At 41.0% G+C, this 22,136-nt stretch overlaps 1 protein-coding gene across 2 annotated transcripts in view; it reads right to left on the reverse strand.

Annotated features, from left to right (window-relative positions):
* Window positions 1-21,753, reverse strand: part of TNFRSF11B (TNF receptor superfamily member 11b) — a 28,057-nt gene extending 6,304 nt beyond the window's left edge. Inside the window, exons 1-2 of one of the 2 annotated variants that reach the window (XM_073893143.1) lie at window positions 21,549-21,753; window positions 2,400-2,769 (exon numbers count right to left, since the gene is read on the reverse strand). In XM_073893143.1, the coding sequence (XP_073749244.1) occupies window positions 2,400-2,769; window positions 21,549-21,578 (400 nt within the window). In that variant the 5' untranslated portion in view covers window positions 21,579-21,753. The remainder of the gene's footprint in view (window positions 1-2,399; window positions 2,770-21,548) is intronic. The other variant, XM_025871515.2, reaches the window with a different exon arrangement.
* Window positions 21,754-22,136: the final 383 nt, after the last annotated feature.

Here is a 22,136-nt window from a genome sequence, read left to right on the forward strand (position 1 = left end):
ATTTCCAGCACTGCAGTGACATCGTGTTAGGAAAAACTTTACATAGAATTCTAATTTTTTTGTTTTGTTTTGTTTAATACTTTCTTACTACACCTCTCTCCTTCAATGGGATCCAAATGCACACCAGTTTCTACAATGTCATAAGCAGAGGTATTTGACTCCATAGTGTTCTGTCACTGCACAAAGAAGAATCTTATCATTCTTCAGATACATGCTGAAGGCTTGGGTTGCGCCATGCATCCAGATGAGAAGGTCAACGATACAAGACATTCTTTCAGGTAATGGAGCTTGTAAAGTTCTTTAACAAAGAGAATCCAAGAATAATGGAAAGTAAAGTTTCTGAAACATTTGGGAGGCTTTCAACAATGACCTTTCTGAACAGGACTTCCCTCTTTTATCATTGTTAGAACTTTCTGTAAAAAAAGATTTAGCTATCTAAGTAAATGACTTTGCCTTATTAATATCCATGGAAATGTAAATGGTATAACCTGACAGGCAAAATGGGAGATACCACAATGAGGAGAGGAGCTCTGCTCTCCCGTTGAGGATGTCACCATGCCAGCCATACGGAAGGATATAGGAATGACAGGACACACAGACAGATCGGAGTACGTAAAACATAGAAAGGAGACGACCTGACTTCAAAACGACAGCAGCAAGGAATGGTTAATACTTTTTGGAGTAACACTGCATAGTCCTTCGTTCTCTTTGGACTGGAAACCTCTTATTTTCGATGAGGAACTCTGCCCTGTGGGTTTTTAGGGAGGAGAGGTAAGTAAGTAAGCCCCACTGTGGTAGTGCAAAATAAAACGTGTCTCTTTGTCTGTCTTCTGGCTGCCTGCTTGCTTCATTCCCCAAACAAATTTTCATGCTGATGTGATAAAATTCCTTGACATTTCCATTATTTTCCAAATTTTTCTAGTTTCCAAGCTGTAGAGTCCCTGCTTAATTAATTTTTCTGCATGTAAAACTGAAATGAATTGAATTAAACAGATTTGGTTTTGTTGGGTGAGTCTGACGCCCCCTACAATTTGGTTTAGGTTTTGAATCCCAAAGCATCATCCAATAAACGCTAGGAAGTGTCACCCATTTCTCCCTCAAATACTCATGCTAGGGACATTTTAAGGGACACTCATGCAATTTGCACCTCCTGTAATTATTCTTAAATGATTCACAACTTAGGAAATGAAATAGATGTCAACTTTTGAATGTTTCCTTCATATGCCTTTAAACTTAAAATATTTGCCATCGAATAATTTAGGCTCTGTGTATCACAACTTCTGAATGTTAAAATAATTACAAGTAATGAGCGTCCTCTAAGCCAGTGGTCCTCAACCAGGGGGGATTTTGGCATCCAGGGGACAACTGACAATGTCTGGAGATATTTTTGGTCGTCACAACTCAGGGAGGAGTGCTGATGGCCTCTAGTGGCTAGAGACTAGGGATGTTGCTAAACATTCTACAATGCACCGGACAGCTGCCCACAAAAAGAATTATCCAGCCCTAAATGTCAGTAGCACTGGGGGTGAGAAACTTTGCTTCAGAATCTATACTGATTACTACTTCCTCCAGAAAGGTGTAAAAAAAAAAAAGTAAAGTAAGTGAATATTCCTAATTATCCCAAGCCACGAGAGGATACAGACTACATTGAAGCTTCGTGAATATGGTAGGAAAAAATGTGGGTTGCAGCTTTTAAAAGATTCAGTGCACGTGCACACTGGCCTTAACCTATGCTGTTCAAAATGCAAGAAGAGAAAGTACTTTGTTTGTAGACAAGTACTGACTCTTGGCTTGACAATCTGTTTTGTCTAAGATAAAGAATAAGCTCATTTTAAGAGATGCTGCCAGTCTTTATCCTCACAGACACTCGACGCCCATGCCAAGGGAAGAACTAGCTTCGTTTTTAATAATGAAATGCATTTCCCCTAACCATTCTTATTTTTTACATAATTAATTATAACTGCTCATTGTTAGCACTCCAGAGCCTCATTAATATCAGCCTAATTACTCTCTTGGTATCAATTATCATTTCTGATGTTTGTCAAAAAGCACTGCAGTCTGAAGCTGTCTGTGCTGAAGGGAAGCACAGAGCTATTTACACGGTGCGACTCCGAGTGTGTCCCTTTAAAAAAGAGCACTCCATCACGCATCTCATTAGAGAGCCATTTGCCGCATCGGAGATTTGTCACTAAATTGCCCCCAAGTGGCAAAGTATTCCTCTTTGAAATGGTCCTTTGGCAGCAAGCCAGCCCCATAGGATGTACCTAGCAGGTTCTATTACCTTTGCAATTTGCTGTCCTATAATATCATCGGGCCAAAAGCGTTCCCTTAAACTTTCAGTACTACCTGACTCTGTACAATCTCATTAATTGTGCCGCGTGTCAAAAGGCGATGCGTACCAGCGTGGAGCACTCCAAACCCAGGGGGACAGCTCCTGTGCTTCAGGCAGAACTCAAGCTCCAGGTAGCGCCCTTCCTCACACTCGCACACCCGGTTGTGGGTGCGATTGCACTCCTGCTTGACGTACTGCAGCTCCTTGCACACCGGGGTGCAGTACAGACACTCGTCGCTGGTGTGCCATCGGTCTGTGTAGTAATGGCTGGGACAAGGGGCGCACACGGTCTTCCGCCTTGCTGTACAGTGCTGTTTTAGGGAGGTGCCGGGAGGACATTTGTCACACATCAGCTGACGAGAGGTCTCTGGGTCATAATGAAGGTACTTTGGAGGAAAGGTTTCCTGGGTGGTCCATTTAATGGTGATGTCCAGGAACTAGGAGAGACGGAAACGGTGAACACGTTAGCATGGATATAGGGTGGCTCTTCTGTGCAAAAGCATCGTTCGACTAAAAAAGTCCTTTACTACCTGAAGCCTCGTTACCTTCCTGCCTACAGGGCTGCACCACAGAAATAAGTTCAGAAGCCCTTATTCTTGCCTCTAATAGCTTAATCTCAAAGACCAAGATGGGGGTGGCAACACACATTGTATTAAGTAAACCCAGGCTCAGATGACAGGACGCTTTATCTCCCTAGGTTTCAGGATTATGTCTAGATTAATGAGCTGGATGAATTAGTGGTTCTCAGAATCCAGAATCTACACCAGAATCTCCTAGACTTCCTGATAAAAACGCAGACTCCTGGGATTCAGACCTCTACCCCTTCTGATTCCACAGGTGTGCAGCTGGGATTAGGGATTTTGAAAAATCCCCCTGCAGTGACTCCAATGCGTGGTATCCATATTCAATAACTATTCTTTCGTTTATTTGCTTCACAAATAGCTATTGAGCTCTTATTATGTGCCAAGCTCTGTGCTGGGCAATTAGAATGCAGCAGTTAAGTAAAATAGTCAAGAAACCCTGCTCTGGTGGAGTATACAATACACTTGGGTGGTGGGTGAGAGAATAAATATTACAGATAAATTACATGTTAGAAGGTAAGTGTTGTAAAAAAAAAAAATCAGCAAGTCAAAGAGATTGGAAACATGGAGGGGGGGAGACTAAGAATATTTAAATGGGGAGGATGCTGCAGCTATATTTAGGACTTGATGTATAGTGAAAGAAAGAGTTGGAGATGTGTGAAGACTGCATGATTACATCAACAGTCATCCTGATCATTCATTCATTCATTTATTCTTGCAGCAGCTAGGCATTGAATGCCTACCAGGAATGCACCAGGAATATGCTGGTAAGTGAGACGTACACCCTATCTTCATGGAGCCTGCAATTCATGGAAAAATTCCTAGAATTTTAAGACTGATATTTCTTCCAGAACATCATACGGTCCAGTCTTGACTCTTATAGGTAAATGACGTCAAGAAAATTAAAGGACCAATCAACCTCTTTTCAGGTTGACTGGGAAAAACCTCAGGCAACAGGCAGGGTTTCAGAAGTTTCTATACATAATGTCAGGAAGAGGCCCAGTGCAGCAGGAGAGAAAATTTTGTGGGTGAGGGTGCTTCTTGGGAGGACAGCTCCAACTGGGTGCTCTGTCTTGTATTCTAGATCTTCAAGGGAACATGGAATTAGTTCTTCACACTAATTAAAATCACACGCTAAGAAACAGTGTTGTTTGGTTGTCGGGGGTGGTTTATTTGGTTTTTATTGTTTGTTTATGGTACAGGGATCAACACTGACTATTTTCAGGCTGTGGGGAGGTGGCAGACCAAACACAATTAATTTTTTCCAAACTTCTCTTCTTTATAGAACACAGGAAATCCCACAGAAGCCCCTTGACCTGGGAAAAGCATGGGAACTAGGGAAACAGCACTCCTTTTTGAATTCGGAGTGACAAAGGTAAAGAATGGCCCTTTTCATAAGCATTTGGGTATTTTCATCTAATTAACAACACATTCACTTCTTACTGGAACATGACAAGCGTCAGGGCTGACTAGACCTAATATGAGCTGATAAACCAGAAAGAACAAAATATCTCACTTCAGGCCATGGATTTTGGAACCAAGAGCAATTTTCAGAGTCCTGTGAGGTAAAGGACTCCTAACCAACAAAAAGAATACAACGTAAAATCAGGGCTGCTCTGGGGGTCTTCTCAAGACACCCTCATGACCTGAGGGTTTCTAGAGTAAATATGTTCTTGAATTTCCCTGGGGCTTTCTATTGGCTCAAAGTTCATCGACATTAGTAGAAAGAAGAAATGAACCAGTAGTGGGTGGAAACTGGTTTGCTCTGAATCTTTCAGAAATTTGGAATCTATTTATTCATTCAACACACATTTGGTGAGCACCCACTGTGTACCAGGTACTGTAGAAGGAACTTAGCATATAGTGGTGCACAAAACAAAGATGGTTGTTGCCTTGAAGGAGCTCACAGTCTAGCGAGGGGTAGATGGCAAAGTGAAGAAATAAATAATTACAAGTAGCAATCAGTGTTTCAAAGGAAACAGAGCAAGATGGAAAAGCTTGGTGGCTACTTGGTCATTTGAATGGTTTATGCTACCTCTCTCAAGGCCCCTTGTGTGGATTTGGCTTAAATATTTCTAAAATCTTCAATGCTAGGGAATGAAGTTTTCCTGATGCAACTTGCAGACACATGGAAGCAAGGAGAAATGCTTTTTTTCTCTTGCTGTTCACCTTTGATTTCCTGAAAGACCATTTTTAAAGGTTATGTCACTTTCAAGAGCCTTGACTCTGAGGTGCAAAGGGACACCTTTGTCCTCTGTGCTACTTGTTGAGTGAGCCCCATCTTGGTAGGACTGGAATTCCTAAAACTTCCTCCAGCCTGACTCCCCATCAATCCCCCTTTCCCATTTCAACATGGCTCAGTTGTGCCCATTTACTCATCAGCTGACTCTTTCCTCCCTTAACAAGAAGTGATGAGGATGGTATGGGAACCACCATCCACCCCCAAGATGGTGCTTGTGTTCCTCACGAGAAGGAGCCACACAAACTGAAGATCTGACCAAGAAAGCTGATGCAATTTATATTTTTCTAGGCAATTGGACATGACACTGTTGGTTTCCAGAAACCATGCTTTGGAAATTATTTGCCATTTCTTCAAAATACAGGGAAGTTGAGGTGAAAGGAATCCACAGAGAAATAAATAAATAAGGTTGACTTAAGGATTAGATTAGTGAAGGTAATTTCTCCAAGGTCACCACATGGGATTATCGTATATATTTTTAAAAAATCAGAAAGCCACGAGGAACTGCAAAATAACTTGTTTTTAGCAACTTCTATTGGGCCTCTGTGTTTTATTTGAAAATTTTCCACTTTGGTAAAAAGACAGAACTGTGTGGCCAAAACTGGACGGGTAGGTCTCAATCTCTGGTTAGCCCCAGTTCCCGCACAGAATTTCTGGAACCAGCTACTGGACAGAGGATGGACAAGATCAATAGAGTTCTTCATCTCAGTCCTGTCTCCTACTTTCTTCAGCATTTCCTGGAAAAGCAATGAAAAAGATGCCATAGGAGGATACATCATCTTAACATTGGCTCCATCTCCTTTGTCAGCTGATAGTATTCAAAATCCATGAGTTCAAAAATAAATTTCTCTGTAAAATGCATTAACCACTGACAAACATCTGTGAAAGCTAGGACATGTGCGCAGGTGTGTCTGCAGAAGCATAAAGTGCTTTCTGTAGAAGGGGCCACTCTGCTTTTGGTGTTTTATGTTTGGCTTTTAAAGAAAAATTAAATGGGATTTTTCTCTTTATTTTTTCTTTCTTCCTCCTCCCATTCCCTATGCGTCCATGCTTTGGTCTAAACCACTTGTGCTTGAGGGCATCTGGGAATCCTCCAATCTAGTGCTACCCCGCCTGGTTTTCCCGAAGCCCCAGTGCACCTTTCCTTGAAAAGACACTTAAAGCGCCATCTCTGATAATTTTGTCCTTCTCCTTCCATTTTTAATGGTGGACAGTGGTTAAAGAATTTTCTATTTCAACCCAACCATCTTTCCTCATCTATAAAATGCTAGTAGAGGATTCTGGTGAGTCAGCTGAATCGTTGTTCTCCAAAGCCCATTCTAGCTACCATTATAATATTCTTTGGTTTGGGGCGCCTGGGTGGCTCAGTCACGTAAGTGTCTGCCTTTAGCTCAGGTCATGATCCCTGGGTCCTGGGACTGAGCCCCGCATCGGGCTCCCTGCTCGGTGGAGAGTCTGCTTCTCCCTCTGCCCCTCCCCCCTGCTCCTGCGCGCTCTCTCTCTCTCTCTCTCTCTCTCTCTCTCTGTCTGACAAATAAATAAATAAAATCTTAAAAAAAATATTCTGTGGCTTGACAGCATTTGATTAGCTAATAGGCTTGGAAACAAATGTCTTGCTTTAACTCCCTTCCTACTTCTTGCTCCAGTTTTATTTGTGAAACCACTTTGGACAGCAGAACCCTCTTTTTCCAATCTCCACTTTTCACACTCACCCATGCCTTCTACTGCCTCTGTAGAACCAACAGATGCCCCCGTGACCTGAATTCCCAGCGATCCCTCCTCCTCTGGCATGCCATCTTTTATCTGCTCTTACCATGGAGTTGGTCCCTCACGAAAGTCAGTTGGATGTTTGTTGCTGAATCTGTTCATGCTAGTTGTATATAGGTATCTGTATATGCTACAGTTGTAACTATCCTTAGGTAATTCAGTTAAATATTATGTAAACTAATCAACATGGGTGTGAAAAAAATTATTATTTTTCTGGGAAAGTGCTTTGGGAATGACTTGATAAAGATGAGCCACAAAGAAGCAAAAAAAACGCATAAATGTACTACAGAATTTGGAGTAGCTGAGACAACTGTAAAAACAAAATGGGGTAAATGTCTAGAATAATCAGTTTCTTTCATAAGTGTCTTTTAAGTGCCAAAATTGAAATGGATGGGCCATAAATAATAGAACAGGGTTTTGTAAGAAAGACAGCATAGGACTTCAGCGAGCAAACAGATTCCAGGAAAAGCCTTGGCCAACTCTCAAAATACAGGTGAATGAATGTTTATTTAAATGTTTTAGTTTCTGATATATGTGTATAATTTTTATTATTAAATGTTTTAATTGATTTTCTTGTTAATTATCTAACTCTTTGTCCCAAACATACAAAATTTCTAATTGGCATTCTCAATATGTAAGAGGTAGAGTGGTATGGTAATGGTATGTGCAGGTAACAAAAAATGGACAATATGAAGATGGAATTCTGTTTTGTCTATTCCGTTCGAACATATGTGCATCAAATCTCTACTCTGTGATAGGCAGTAGAATTAAAAATAACCTTTATAATATTTTGGTTTGTACCTACATTACAATGTTTTATTATTATTATTAAGTTTCTACCAGCTACAAAAGTGAGCCTTACAGTGAGTAAATAACTGTCCTAGGTCACAGTCATTAGTGGAAGCAGAATTCAAACCCAGAGCACGTGCCATATAATATTGTTTTTTGGTCAAATTCTTTAACACTTACCAAATGCTCTCACTTATACTATAGCCTTCATGCATAGTCTAAGAATAAGACCTGATGTGCTGATTTAGACCCAAGAGCATAGAGTTGGGAGATCATGAAAGATCAACCAAAGCCTTCCTCAAGTCCAGATGAACTGACATTGGCTTTTTTTCTTTGTACTAAGACTAGCACATACTGGTCCAAAGCTACCGAGATAGAAATTTCTCAGATGGTTTTCTCTACTGGTGTATGCTTCATCCTAAAGGGCAAAAGAAGAATACACTTTCTCTTACAAGTTTATTTTTTCATTATGCAATGCAGCCAATTCTATACTACTGGGCTTGCTCTCTGGTATACAGAACCGTGAGTGACCCAGTGGGTTTCCGTTTATGGAAATTCATTAAAAGGAGCCCACGCACAGCTTGAAATAACTACTTGGTTTGGGAGTTTCTTTTGTGATCTCTCGTCATGATCTTTGCCACAGAGAACTATTTGAGGACTATCCAGAGTTAGCTAAGCTTCTGGTCAGTTTAGAAACCGTGCCATTTTACCGTTCATCTTAGCCAAGAAGGAAGACATTCAGGGTACGTATCATGGTGAATTTCCTAAAGATCTCTTATAGTATAAACTATAAAGCTTATTTTTAAAAAAACTATTTTCCTATGAAGTTTAGTGTATTTGATTTTCTATAGTCTCGTAGTGTAGTAGCCCATTCCCTTTTCCCTCCATTCCTTAAATAACTCATTTATTCATTCAGCAAACACTTCCTGAAACAATTACTATGCTCTAGAAACACTGCTAAATGATGGAGTTGAATAAGTTAATGTTCCTGTTTCAGAGGAACATTCATCTAAGAGCCCAGCCTGATGTAAAATACACAAATCACTGCAAAACAACTGGAAGCAGAAGAGAGGAGAAAGAAGATCAAGAAAAGACTCAGCAGAGAAATAGGTCAGAAATTATGAGGGGCTGAAGTTAGGCACTGGTGATGGAGGAGAGGAAGGGATAGGTATGATATGTTGGCTGATTGCATGGGGAGGGTGTCTTAGAAAAACCAACTGAAGAACATCCCCATGAATTTGAACTATGTAGTATGTAGTATTGCCATTAATTACTGACACCAGGAGGAGAAGACAGTTATAGAGAAAGAAAATGAATTTAGCTTGGACCATCTTCCACCTATGAGACTCAAGTGATGTCTACCACATAACTGGATATATGTATTGGGAATTTAGGACAGAAAGGCAGCTAAAGACACAGGTTTTAGGGTTAAGGCACATAAATGGCCCTAGAAGCAGAGAGATCAGATGGCATTACTCAGGTGTATCACATATAAGCATAAAAGGACAAAAAGTTAACCCTGGAACTTACAAACATATGCAAGATGGGATGAAAAAAGAGAAGGTAAAAAAGGTAGGAATATCAGTGTTTCAGAAAAAAATGCTAAATGGATAACTGCATAAATTCTAAAAAGTATATAGCTTGGCCATTAGGTCAATGTTAATTAAGAAGAGCACTTTTAGCTGGGAACTTGCATTTAAGACTATGAGTACCAGGGTTCCAAACTCAGTTTGACCACTAGGTTTAGTAACCTTGAGCCACTATCTTACCTCTAAAATGAGAATAATCCTTATTTTAATTATCCCTGTACAGTTGTTGTATTTCAAACGAATAAAAGGAGGGACACAAATAAACTTGGTGAAGAATAAGCTTCCAGACAAGTAGGAGGCATTATTACATGTACTAATTATATAGAAGGTGGGAAATGGGAGATATTTTGAACCAGACTTATTTCTGAAGACATTTTGAAGTTTCTTGTTCAGTAGGAAGTAACACACCTATGATGAGCCAAAAGTTGACTATCTGCCCTATTCTTAATTATCTCAAGAAAAAGTGTCTCTGTTTTCTTTTTCTTTTTTTTTAATTAGTTTCAGTGTCTTCCCAACTGGTATCATTTTCTTGGTCTATATCAAATGTTTCAAGGCAGTTTCATGGGTCTGCTTAGAGGGGCCAGAGAGAAAAGGGTTTGTCTCCATACTCCTCACATGCTTAAGATGCTATCTTATACATACCAAGTATTCACTATATCTCATTTAATTTTATTCAATTCAGTAGATACATTGAATGCTTACTATGTGTAATTAGGATTCCTAGAGATGATATATGCACACAGACAAATATCCAGCATGTAAATTTCCAAGAACAAGCAAAAAATCTGCAGTTTTCTCATCTGTAAAATGATACTGATGACAGAAGGGCCTCAAGAAAAAAAATTTTTTTAAGCACCTTTCATCTTGCGTGGCATTTTGCAGGTACTGTTCCATCTGCATGTAGCTTCCATTTTAAAGGCAAATGTAGAAACAAAGCGGGTAGTTCATTTGAGAGGTTTATCTGCTGCTGCAAGTTCCCCACCTAAGGGTGTCCCACTGCTTAATAATTTTCACAATAGTCAGTTGTTTGGCTGAGGATTAGGTCTCTACATAAGAAGTAAGAGCAACTGAATTAAATCTGTTCATCTACACAGAACTGATTTGCCACCAACAGCTAATGCGAGGCAAGCGGGAAAGGAAACCCAAGGAATTATGATTTATTAGGTGAATCGCTAAGCCAGATTCTACACTATTTTGCTTCCCTTGGGGCTGAAGAACTGTCTCAGGTAAACTTCAACCTTAAATTCAATTTTTTGTTCCCGTCAGAAGTTTCCTTTAGCTGTTTGAAGGCTTTTAAGTTAATTAGCAGTACCTTGTTTATGTTTGGAATTGACCAGAATTATCAGGACAGATTTGCTTATGATGCTTTTGGTGCTTCGAAGGAGTTTTACAGACAACTGAGTTTGATAGATTAACAAATGAAAAGAAAAAAAAAATCTCCGAGGAAAAAGAACTAGCGATACAGGTATACTTAAGACTTTCCAAGAAAGATACATAGAAATCTTACAATGTTTGGCCCCCTGGATCTTACTATTTCTTCTCTTGCGCTTCTGTTGATCACCAGATTTGAGATTGACCATTAATTCTGAAAAGTTCAACTCAACAGCAGAGCTGGTTGCAATTTTCTCTATAATTATGTCCATTCAAGTCCACTTAATAAGCATTACTTCAGAGTATTCCAGCTATAGTCCTGGCATCTGGGGCTTAGAACTGGCAACACATTTTAGTATGTTGATAATTTTGAACATCAATTTTTTAAATTCCTTTTTATTTCTACAGTGCTTTTATTTGAAAGTAACACACTACTCACATCATTTTATTCACCTCTTTTGGTTGTTGATGATCTGGATTGAGGTCCAATCAACATATGGTTAAGGGCAGCTGGTGAGAAAAAGTTAGGATCGAGAAGCCGTAGTGATTATAAAATGGAACAGAAACTACAAATGGAAATGGAACAAGACAGGATGTGAGTTAAACGTGGAGGGATTTACTCTGTGCCTCCAACATGTGAAATTCTAGAAGCCCCGGGTGATACAGGAATAATGATAGCTTAGTGCCGCCTTATATTATGATATACCAGGCTCTATACTAAGCCCTTTCTTCCCGGGCTATTATCATCCATCTCCTCCACCAATGTCTGAGATAGGATGATCCCTATTTTACAGATGAAGAAATAGAGTCTCAGAGAAGTGTAGTGACATGTCAAAGGTCACAGAGCCCGTACACATGTGAGCTGGGATTCAATCCAATCCTGTCCGATTCTAAGCCTCTAACAAGTGACTCTTGCCTCTGGAAACTCACCGTCTTATGAAAGAGATAGGCATATAAACAATCAACTACAACCCAATATAAAGTTCGGGAAGATCTTTTACCTCTCCATCTTACCTATGTACCCATCTTGTCTGTCTGCCTTCCTTCCTTCCTGTCTATCCAGCCATCCATCTACATAGCCATCCAGCCATCTATCTATCTCGCTGAATAAATTCTTCCCCCTCCCTTGTCCTGAAATGCAGTAGTTCACTCAGGCTCTCCAGACGACGGTTCTGTAAAACTGAGCGGTACTTTGCACTGAGCAGTAGCTTCTTGGTAATGCACCCTCTTGAACATGCTCTCCTTCCTTTTCTGCCTTACTCTCCTTTCACTCACTCCTCCTTCCCTAGGATTGCACTTTCTAGTAAGGTACCAAAACGTGTGTTTGCCTCATGCTGTGTTTCCTATGGCATCTGAGCTTTGAACCCATGTCCAGTAAGGAGGCCAAGGCATTTAATTTCAAAAGAAAAAGACATGATGTCCCCCCCTGGAGCCAAAAGAGGAGCTGAAAAAGGGTGAAGAATACATTGGAATCACTTTGCCCAAAGATTTGACCCTCGTGAGCCCCATCTGGGGTTCTCTTAACCTCAGCAGAGATCTCTGGCTTTGAAGGCACCCACAGAAGCTTGGCTCTAACTTCTGGATATTTTCATTCCCACTGGACTCAGCTACTAGATGTAAGTTCCTTTTGGACAAAAAAACTCAGCTAGGTCCCCTTAGGGAAAATTTCTTCACCTCTCTGAACCTAAGTTTCTTTGTCTATAAAATAGATACTAATCTCCCTATCATGGCATTTTTATGAAAATTAAGTGAAATATTGTGTGTGTCTTCCATATACTAAACATATTCTAAGAATCATTAGTGTCTTTCTATTTTATGATTTCCTTCTTTGGCTCAGCTTCCATGGGGAGAAGTTGTCCTGATGAAAAATGGCGGTGAACCCCTATGAAGGACGTGTCAGTTGGAAGTAATGAAGAGAAAAAACTCTTGTTTTTTGTTTTCTTTTCTAAACATGATCATGAACATGAACATGAAAAAACATGATCCTTGTTTGCTTACTCCCACATAATAGAGTGTCTGATAAGTTAAGTATCTCGTGACTTTTCCATTTTGCAGCCCAGCTAAGCTTTTACATAATTTTAGTTCCCTGAATTTTGAATTTTCAGCAACAGAAGAAAGGTCCTTCTTCATGAATATTTCTAACAGTATCTTTGAAGGAGTTTCAATTAATAGTTCAAATGATAATCTAATAGTTTCAACTTATAGTTTCAAGTAATAATCTAAAATCATAGGTCAAGCATTGTGATTAAATGCCTCTCAATGATCAAATAAACCTGGGGTTTGGCTACTGTGTCCATCAGGACTGGTTTGGTTTTATGCTGGGCTAATAAACAACTTCAAAATCTCAGTGGCTTAAAAGTAACAAAGGTTTATTTCTCACTCATGCTATATTCCTAGTGGGTCCACTGGAGCCTATTATCATTGTCCTTTGTCCATGACCTAGGATGATAACGCAACTAATATCTAGAACATGGCTGGTTTGCTGTGGAGGAGGGAAAGAGAAAAAAAAAGAGTTGGGGGGGTCATATGTCCACAGTTAAGTGCTCCAATTTGGAGCGACACACCATTTAACTCACAAGTCAGTGGCCAGAAATATTCGTGTCCTCTCCCCACCCCCACCCTCACCAGGAGACTAGAAAGCACAGTCTTACCATGTTTCTGGAAGGGAGAACTCAGATCAATTTACAAGCAGCACTAACAACTACATCCTTGCTCAGTAAACATCACTCATACTTTCCCGTGGCCTTTTTTTTAGCACAAGCCAGTCAATTTTCTCTTCTTTTTACTCATTAAAAGAAGGGACAGGGGGCACCCGACTGGCTCAGTAGGTAAACACATACAACTCTTGATCTCGGGGTTGTGGGTTCGAGCCCCACGTTGGGTATAGAGATTACTTAAAAAATAAAATCTTTAAAAAAAGGAGAGATAGAAAACAGAAAGCGTGGGAGCAGAAATTTCTGTCTATCAGCCTGGTGTGGTACTCAAGGGAAGTATTTAACCCATTACCAAGCTTATTCTGCCGGAAGGTTTGACATTTATTCCAAAAAGCCACGTGCAGTTGTCAAGTACTTCCTTGTGAAGACAAATGCAAAGAAAATTCTACAATGAGTCCAAGGAGATTGCTAGCAACCAAAATTATATCTCCTTCCTAAGTCCTGAGGGAGTGTCTTGGACCTTAGCTTCTAACTAGATGGAATATGAAAAATACGCACATTAATGACTTCTATGCATACTAGCTAAGGATAAGAAGGACTTGTTTCCAAATGAAAAAATGTTTTATGGTTTTAAAGAATAATCCGTGATCTTAAAACAAATAAAGTCTTACTACTTAAAAGTAGGTGACATTTCAAAAGCTGCTTCCCCTGGGATCTCAATGACTTAAACAGAATTTCTTATACATGAAACCAACTGGGCGGAAGAAACTGACAACTGCAACAAAATAGATTGTTAAGAAACATTCCTTTAAGATAATTTTTTCATAGGGGTGCCTAGGTGGCTCAGTAGGTTAAGCATTTGCCTTCGGCTCAGGTCATGACCCCAGAGTCCTGGGATCGAGCCCTGCGTTGGGCCCCCTGCTCAGCGAGGAGCCTGCTTCTCCCTCTCCCCATGTCCCGCTCGTGCTCTCTCTCACATCTCTCTCTCAAATAAATAAAATCTTAAAAAAAAAAAAGATAATTTTTTTTATAGATAAATAAGTCCTTTTGATTTTTGCATGTTTGGAGTACTAAATCTTCTATCATCAATTTGTCACTATTATTTTTTAATGACAAAAGCTCAAAACTAAAGCAGACCTCCCACATATCATCTGGTCCAGTACCCCTATTTCATGTATTTATTTTTATGATTATGATTTTTTTATTCAAGCATAATTAACATCGTGTTATATTAGTTTCAGGTGTACAATATAATGGTTCAACAATTTTTCGAGATGGGTAAAGTTAAGACCCACAGTGCTGGCGTCACCAACTGGATCTCAGACTAAGACAGAACCTTGCCTCCTGCCACCACAATGATCTTAGCGTCACTATGTCCAACTGAATTCCTAAATTACATTTTGTTGTTGGTGGTGGTGTTAGTGCAAATTGATGATGGGGGGAACTTTTTAAAGAATGCGTTCCTGATATCCGTATTTTCTAAGAATAAAAGAAATCACTTTTTTTGAACAAGAAAGTAACATTACATGGGAAAGGAATTGAGGCTTTTGAGTCAAAGACCAGGGAAGAAAATTGAATTTACCAAAAGCAGTCAGGAAGTTTAGAGGAATTACCGCCCTGTTTTACATCTAAATCCATCTTGACACCCATTTTCCTATTTTATAGTTGATTATTTAAGAAGTTCTTACGGAAAATGCTTCCAAGGTACAGACTAAATTGAAGTGAAAATCCTAAGGCTATTCTTTTTGTTTGTATAGAAGATGCTTCTGCGAAATTAAACAATGTCTTCACAGTATTAAAACATAATTTTAGGGGTGCCTGGGTGGCTCAGTCGTTAAGCGTCTGCCTTTTGCTCAGGTCATGATCCCAGGGTCCGGGGATTGAGCCCTGGATTGGGCTCCCTGGTTAGCGAGAAGCCTGCTTCTCCCTCTCCTACACAGTAGCCAAACCCCAGGTTTATTTGATCACTGAGAGGCATTTAATCAAAATGCCTGACCTATGATTGACCTCCCCCCTGCTTGTGTTCCCTCTCTTGCTGTCTCTCTCTCTGTCAAATAAGTAAATAAAATATTTACAAATCAATCAATCAACCATAAAACATAATTTTAGAGAGGCAAATTTTTTCAAAATCCAAATAAGAAAGTAATAAATCAAGGCCATTAGGAGCACATTACTTTTTTTTTTAGCAGGGCTTTAGGAAAGGTATTTCATTTACTCCCGCATTGCCTACCCATTATGGTCTGGCTGCTTCAGGTGCTTCTCAGAAATTGGGGTGAAAACGACCTACCAAGGCCATACCTGGGAAGTTATGTCACCTTGAGTTGGGAGGAACCATTTTAGTGTGTCTGCAGAGTGTTCTGGCCCTCGGGACGTTAATTTAGAGAGGCCAGGTAAATGTGAGAGGGAGTGGGGACCACACAGCTTCGTACCTAATGTCTTGTAACACTATTCTTATCCCTTACAACTGTCTAAAAGAATCCTTTTTTTAGACTTTCTATGCTAGTCACCCCAAAATATTCTGTGGCAGTGAGTTCCAAAAACTAATTACATGTCACATAAAAATGCTGTCCTTGTATCTATTTCAAGTTGGCCATACCTCAGTCTTTCTTCTTGCACAGATAGTTTACAGATGTTGCTAGGATTTCCGATTCACTAGTTCCTGCTATTGTGGGTTACTCAGTTTTATTTCAATTTTTGTTTTCTTTTCTAAACATGACTGCTATTACTGTTCATATCTGCATTTTGTTTACCGGACTGTCAGTATCGCAAATGCGCTCCGGGACTGCTTCCCTCTCTCCTCTCTTGCCCTGGACCGTGTGCAATCACCCTTCCCCGCTGCTTTAAAAAACCTGTTGTATGCTGATGACCAGATTTGTTATCTTCAGCCCAGGCTTCTCCTAGGCGCCAAAATTTTGAATCCAAATGTCTACTTGATTTCTAACATTAGCTCATTTTACAAACATGTAAAATTGATCAAACCAAACATGAATACTGGAAGCCTGAACCAACCGGATGGGGAGGTGAGGAAGTGGGTTCAACTGAGCTTCGGTAGCTCCTCCACAGGTCGCTATATGAAATGTAGTTCATTTCTGTTGCTCACTTAGGAATGGGTCTTCATAGGACGCCTGGGTGGCTCAGTCGGTTAAGCGGCTGCCTTCGGCTCAGGCCATGATCCCAGGGCCCTGGGATCAAGTCCCACATCGGGCTCCTTGCTCAGCTGGGAGCCTGCTTCTCCCTCTGCCTGCCGCTCCCCCTGCTTGTGCTCTCGCTTGCTCTCTCTCGCCCACGCTCTCTAACAAATAAATAAATAAAATCTTAAAAAAAAAAAAAAAGAATGGGTCTTCATGAAGGTATGGATATGAACTGTCATAGTAGAAATGTACAAAAGAACATCTAAAATATAGTTGACAGGGTGTCATATCTATATTTTTGAAAGAGATCAAAGCCAACATTAGAATGTTAACCCTCTGGCAGTAAGGAATCTGTTGGTAGATGACATAACATGCTACCAAATCTCACTTTAGCTCCATTCTGCAAACACACTTTAGTGTCAGGCGCTGTGGAGACCTGGGTGCCACAAATATGAAGAAAACGGAAATCTGTGTTTGCAAAGAGCTTATACTTTGCTTCCCACAAAGTGGTGGTGATATCCCCTATAAGTTCTGGAAAAATCTGTGGGGGATTTCTGTTGTCACCGTGACGGCTAGGTGTCCTGGGCCATCAAGAATAATCTCATGTCCCACACACTTCAAGATGTCCTATTGACAAAAAACCTATTTATCATTATCCTGGCCTAGATTCGGATTCCATTTTATATATACACAAGGTGGTTTTTGCATGATTTTTATATATACTGAATTTTCTAGGAATTTAACAACATAATCTTGGATAGAAGGTCGTCCTTTGCTTTGTTTAAAACCTTGGCAAGGTTTGTTCACCATTTCAGAAAAGCACTGCATGAAGAGTCAACACGGTCATGGTTTTGAACCCCAGCAGATCACATGGGCTTTGGCCTTTGCTCCTAGTGGTGTGTTCACAGCAATTTCACATAAAGTTGCTAACATATCACTGCTTCATTATGTCTACAGCGAAGTTTTATTTTATTATTAGCTATTTTCCTTTTATTTCTCCTTTATAGTATAGTTATGCTAGTATATTGTCTTTAAAAATTGTGTATGTAGGTAAAATATAGGTACTCTAAATTTCATTTCAGGGGAGCAAGAGAGTTGTTACAAAGGATTTATTTTCAAAGTGCATGGAAAAGGTGGTATGATGGAGAATTACTGCCCTACAGGGCAAAACATACAAATACACTGGTAATTTTGGCATTTTTGCTCCATTGTAGCAACATGAGGGGCAGCCAGGCATCCTTAGCCAAGGCCTTGAATAATGCAAACATAAATTTTTATAAAATTACTCTTTCTTTGCAATCTATTTCCCAGTCCTCTTTTTTCAGCTACAAAGGAGAAACTCCAGCTAAACAAAGTGCTACTGGTGAATGAGATGCTGAAGGAAGTAACGCTTTTCACAAAAAGCTTTCAGAAGAGGGAACACGCAGGCAGGAGGGCTGAGGGTTGCTCAGGGCAAAGCGCAGCAGGCAGGTTAGTGGATAGGAGAGCAAGAAGAGCTGAGTGTGTGTTTGGTGCCCCTCTGATAGACACTGCCAAAGCTCTCCTTCTAGAACTAAGGGGATAAAACATCTGGCACAGAACGGTTTTTTTCCCCCAGCCAATGGAATTTGACAACTGTGGTTTAAGCCTAAGAAGTAAAATTAAAGATCAGATTGAAATTAGGGCACTGTGCTGAAGGTTGCTAGGGGCGGGGATCAGGACTATTTAGGACTGAATATATGTCAGATTCTCCCACAAACTTCAGAGTGAGCATTCTCTTAAAATAAGTGAAGAAGCCAACCAATAAAAGCGAGACAAATACTCTCAATCACTGGGCGAGGGGAAGGAAACCAAAAAAAACCACAAAGAACAAACCAAAAAAGGCATTATCCTAAGGACAGGGGGATCAAGCAGTAGTCCTGAGGAAAAAAAAAAATCACCTACTTGCCCCCAACACCTTCACCCCCACACTCCACCCTAAGTCTTGTCACCATGACACGGATTAACTTCGAGAAGACCAGTGGATGGTTCGGGCACTACACAATGGGAAGTTTCACCCACCAGTTAAAATTTCGGCCAAGGCCAGGATGTTGCCAGAGTATCGGGTGGGCCCTGAGCACCCATAAATAGAGCGGCGTGGGGACACAGCTACCTCACCTTGCACTGCAGGCTTCTCCTTGACACATTAGTGAGCATTCCAGAAAGCCAGTGACTGTGACCTTAATCTTGGTAGCCACACCCCTGCCCTGCTTGCCTCTTGGCATATCCTCTGCTCTCCCAGAAAGAATCTAGAGTTCTACTTTGCCACACGATTATACTTTCTCCCACTTCTTAGGTTCAGGACGCCTGGATTTTATCCGCAACAATGAAAACATTCCAGTCCTCCTTCAAGGTAATAGATAGTGTGGCCTTCTCTCCCTCCCCTGAGCATCATCAGCATTCCGTTTACAAAATTCACTTGGGTCTAGATTTACCTACATTGAGCTGGAAGCCTCATGCTAGAAGCTGCTGTTAATATGGAGCAGGAGATGTATGTGGTTATCTTGCATGTGTGCATAACATTATCTCTGTTTTATAGAAGAGAAAACAAAAACTCAAGAAAGATGTAACTTGCCCATGTAGCAAGTAAGTGGTGCTGCTGGATCTGAATTTTGGTCCAACTGCTGTTAACTACTGCTCTGCGGCTTCCTTTATAAGGACCTGGAGGGCAGAATCTTTTCCAGGTCTCCCAGCTCCTGCCCTTTTGTTACTCTCATTAGACATAGAATTAAGAGTCCAATGTCCGTTTCCATTAGACTGTGAGGCTCATGGGGGCAGGAATGGCGTCCACCTCATTTTCCACTCTGTCCCTACTGCCTAGGGGCATGCCTGCTACGAAGGACAAATTCCTGTGATGCTTCTACTTCTTACAAGGTGCTCACGAAAGGGCATCTGGACTCCTTCTAAGTACAAAGTATCCATCTCCAATCATCTGTCAAGTAAGGTCAATCTCAGAAACTACAGAAAGGGAAAGGGAAGTCTTTCCCAGTGAAAGTATTTACTAGGTTCAAAGCACATAGAAAGTCTTCTCTTTTGAGAATCGTGCATCATCCACAATTAGTTTTATCTATATACATATCTATCTCCCTAGATAGACTATATATCAAAACGTTCATTTACTTATTGCTTAGGAGCACTTATTACTAGATACATACATTATTTAGTGGAAATTCTGAATTTTAAAAGTCATTGGTAATATGTTTATTATTAATTAAATCCTTGACAGAACACAAAGAGCAAGGAAGAATAAAATGTCCTCGGGGCGCCTGGGGTGGCTCAGTCCTTGAGGGTCTGCCTTTGGCTCAGGTCATGATCCCAGGGTCCTGGGATCGAGCCCCGCATCGGGCTCCCTGCTCGGCGGGAAGCCTGCTTCTCCCTCTCCCACTCCCCCTGCTTGTGTTCCCTCTCTTGCTGTCTCTCTCTCTGTCAAATAAATAAATAAATTCTTAAAAAAAAAAAAGAATAAAATGTCCCCATATTAATAGCAGAATTATGTAAACTAGCCAAACACTAGACTGATTAAATTAATTGTGGTACATCCATACAATGGAATACCATACAATGAAAATGAATAAACTATTGTACATCCAACGTTAAAAAAATAATCTCATAAATGGAACTTCAGTGAAAGTAGCCAGACATAGAAAAGTGATAAAAGTCCACTTATGTAAAGTCCAAATACAAACAAAGCTCATCTATGATGTTAGAAGTCAGAATTTTAATTACTCTGGTTATGGGCATAGTGATAGGGATGAGCCCGGGAGCTTCTGGGGTGCTGGTAATGTTGTGTTTCTTGAGCTGGGTGCAGCTCACAAGTGTTCACTTTGAGAAACTTTATTAGGCACTTACGAGTTGTGCAATTCTGTGTGTGTTATGTCTTAATAAAGGTTTACTTTTTAAAAAGTTCTCCATAGTAACCAATCATATTGGTGGAGCTATTTTATATATTATATCTTACATTATGTAGATATAGTAAGTAAGCATACTTACTTGTGTACTCCTGTCCAACCTACATTTTCTTTAGTGACTTTGCTATTTATTTACTTATTTATGCTTGTGTATCCTGGGAACTACTTGGAAGACTTCCTAGCCTGCTATTCATTATTTGTGGGTTGGATGTTTGAAACCCAAGCATTTACTCCAACATGTTCGAAACACATATGTGGCTTAAGTATGGGTTTTCCTATCCTATCGTGAATGTCTGATTCACATCTTCACGTAGTCTACACTCTGGTGACACAAAGGAAACACGTCATTAGCCACAGAATAATCTACAAACAAATCTTATTAACTTGATTGGGCAAAATCTAAATTAAAAAAAAAGAGGTAAGCTAAGTCACAAAGATCCCTTTCTTTTCAAACAGTACATTAAAAATAACTTGTAGCCCTATTTAGTGCTGAACTTCAATTATTTAAATCTATTTTAGAACCTAATTAACATTAGCCCGCCAATATCTTCCACATTATATTGAAGTTGAGAACTGGAATAAACCATTTTAATAATAAAATTTTATTAGGATGTTAAATTGCGCAGCTATGAAATCTGTGTATCCATGTGTGTGCGTGCATGTGTGTGTATGATCTTTTCTCTGGTGCCAATTATGCAAAATTTCCCCTAACATTTGCTTAAGTGGGGAATGAGCCTAATGATGTATCCTATCATGTTCACTGCATCCAAATTTTATTCTAGTTATAATAGTTTTGAGAGGACTGACATCTCCCAACTTTGCTTCTAAGGGACCACTTTAAATAATCATAGTAATAACATCGAACTCAACAAAGACGGTATGAACTCCTCGAGGGCGTCAAATAATCTGCAAGGAAGAAAGTAAATAAAATGGATACAAATCATTCAAAGGAAAAAGGTTTCGAGCTCCTCTCTCGTTTCCATAAAACCAGCAGGAACTTTCCAGGGCAAAGGGACACCCTAGGAGCGGCGCGACGGGCTCTGGAAAGAGGCCTCCTGTTGCAACCTGCCCCCAGCTCTGTCCCCGGACAGGCAGCGCGCTGAGCTGGGTCCCCGTCGGGCCGCGGGCGGGCAGGCTCCCAGGCGCCCGCGTCCCGGGCGGACACTTACCACGAGCGCGCAGCACAGCAGCTGGTTCATTGCGGTCCCCGGGAAACCTCAGGCGCTGGGCGGCGGCGGCGGCGGCTGGGCGAGCGCTCGGTGCGTCTCCGCGGCCCGTGCACTCATCACGTTATATATAGCGTCCGGGCGACAGGAAGTATCGGCTTGGCTTTGATCATTCATTCTCTATCTGGACCAAACTTTGCACCTTTCTTTTTTAGGAACTTGGGCGGGAGCGGTAGGGGGAGGGGGGTGCGCAAAGCTCCGGGGTTAACGCTTTCAGAGCCAGGGCGGAAAGAACCGCCCGGAGAGGTGGGGGCTGGGGGTGGGGCTCGGATGTCTGGCCTTCCCAGGGGGAAAAAAAAAAAAAAAAAAAAAAGAAGCCACGGGGCTGCGGAACAAGGAGGCTACTGTCTCTGCGCGGCCCTGAGGTTTCCTGGCCGCTTCCCGCCAGCGGGCGGCCCCCTGGCAGCCTCCACCGGCGGTGGGAGGGCTGGGCGCGCGCTGGGGAGCTCCGGGGCCGGTCTCGTCCGCCCTGCGCAGCCGCTGCAGCCAAGATCGGGGCGCAGGCGGGCGTGCGTCCCCCACGCTTGATCC

Source organism: Callorhinus ursinus, unplaced genomic scaffold (assembly GCF_003265705.2).
Source record: "Callorhinus ursinus isolate GAN/ISIS: 27379988/994484 unplaced genomic scaffold, GSC_fseal_2.0 scaffold5, whole genome shotgun sequence".
Lineage (NCBI taxonomy): Eukaryota > Metazoa > Chordata > Mammalia > Carnivora > Otariidae > Callorhinus > Callorhinus ursinus.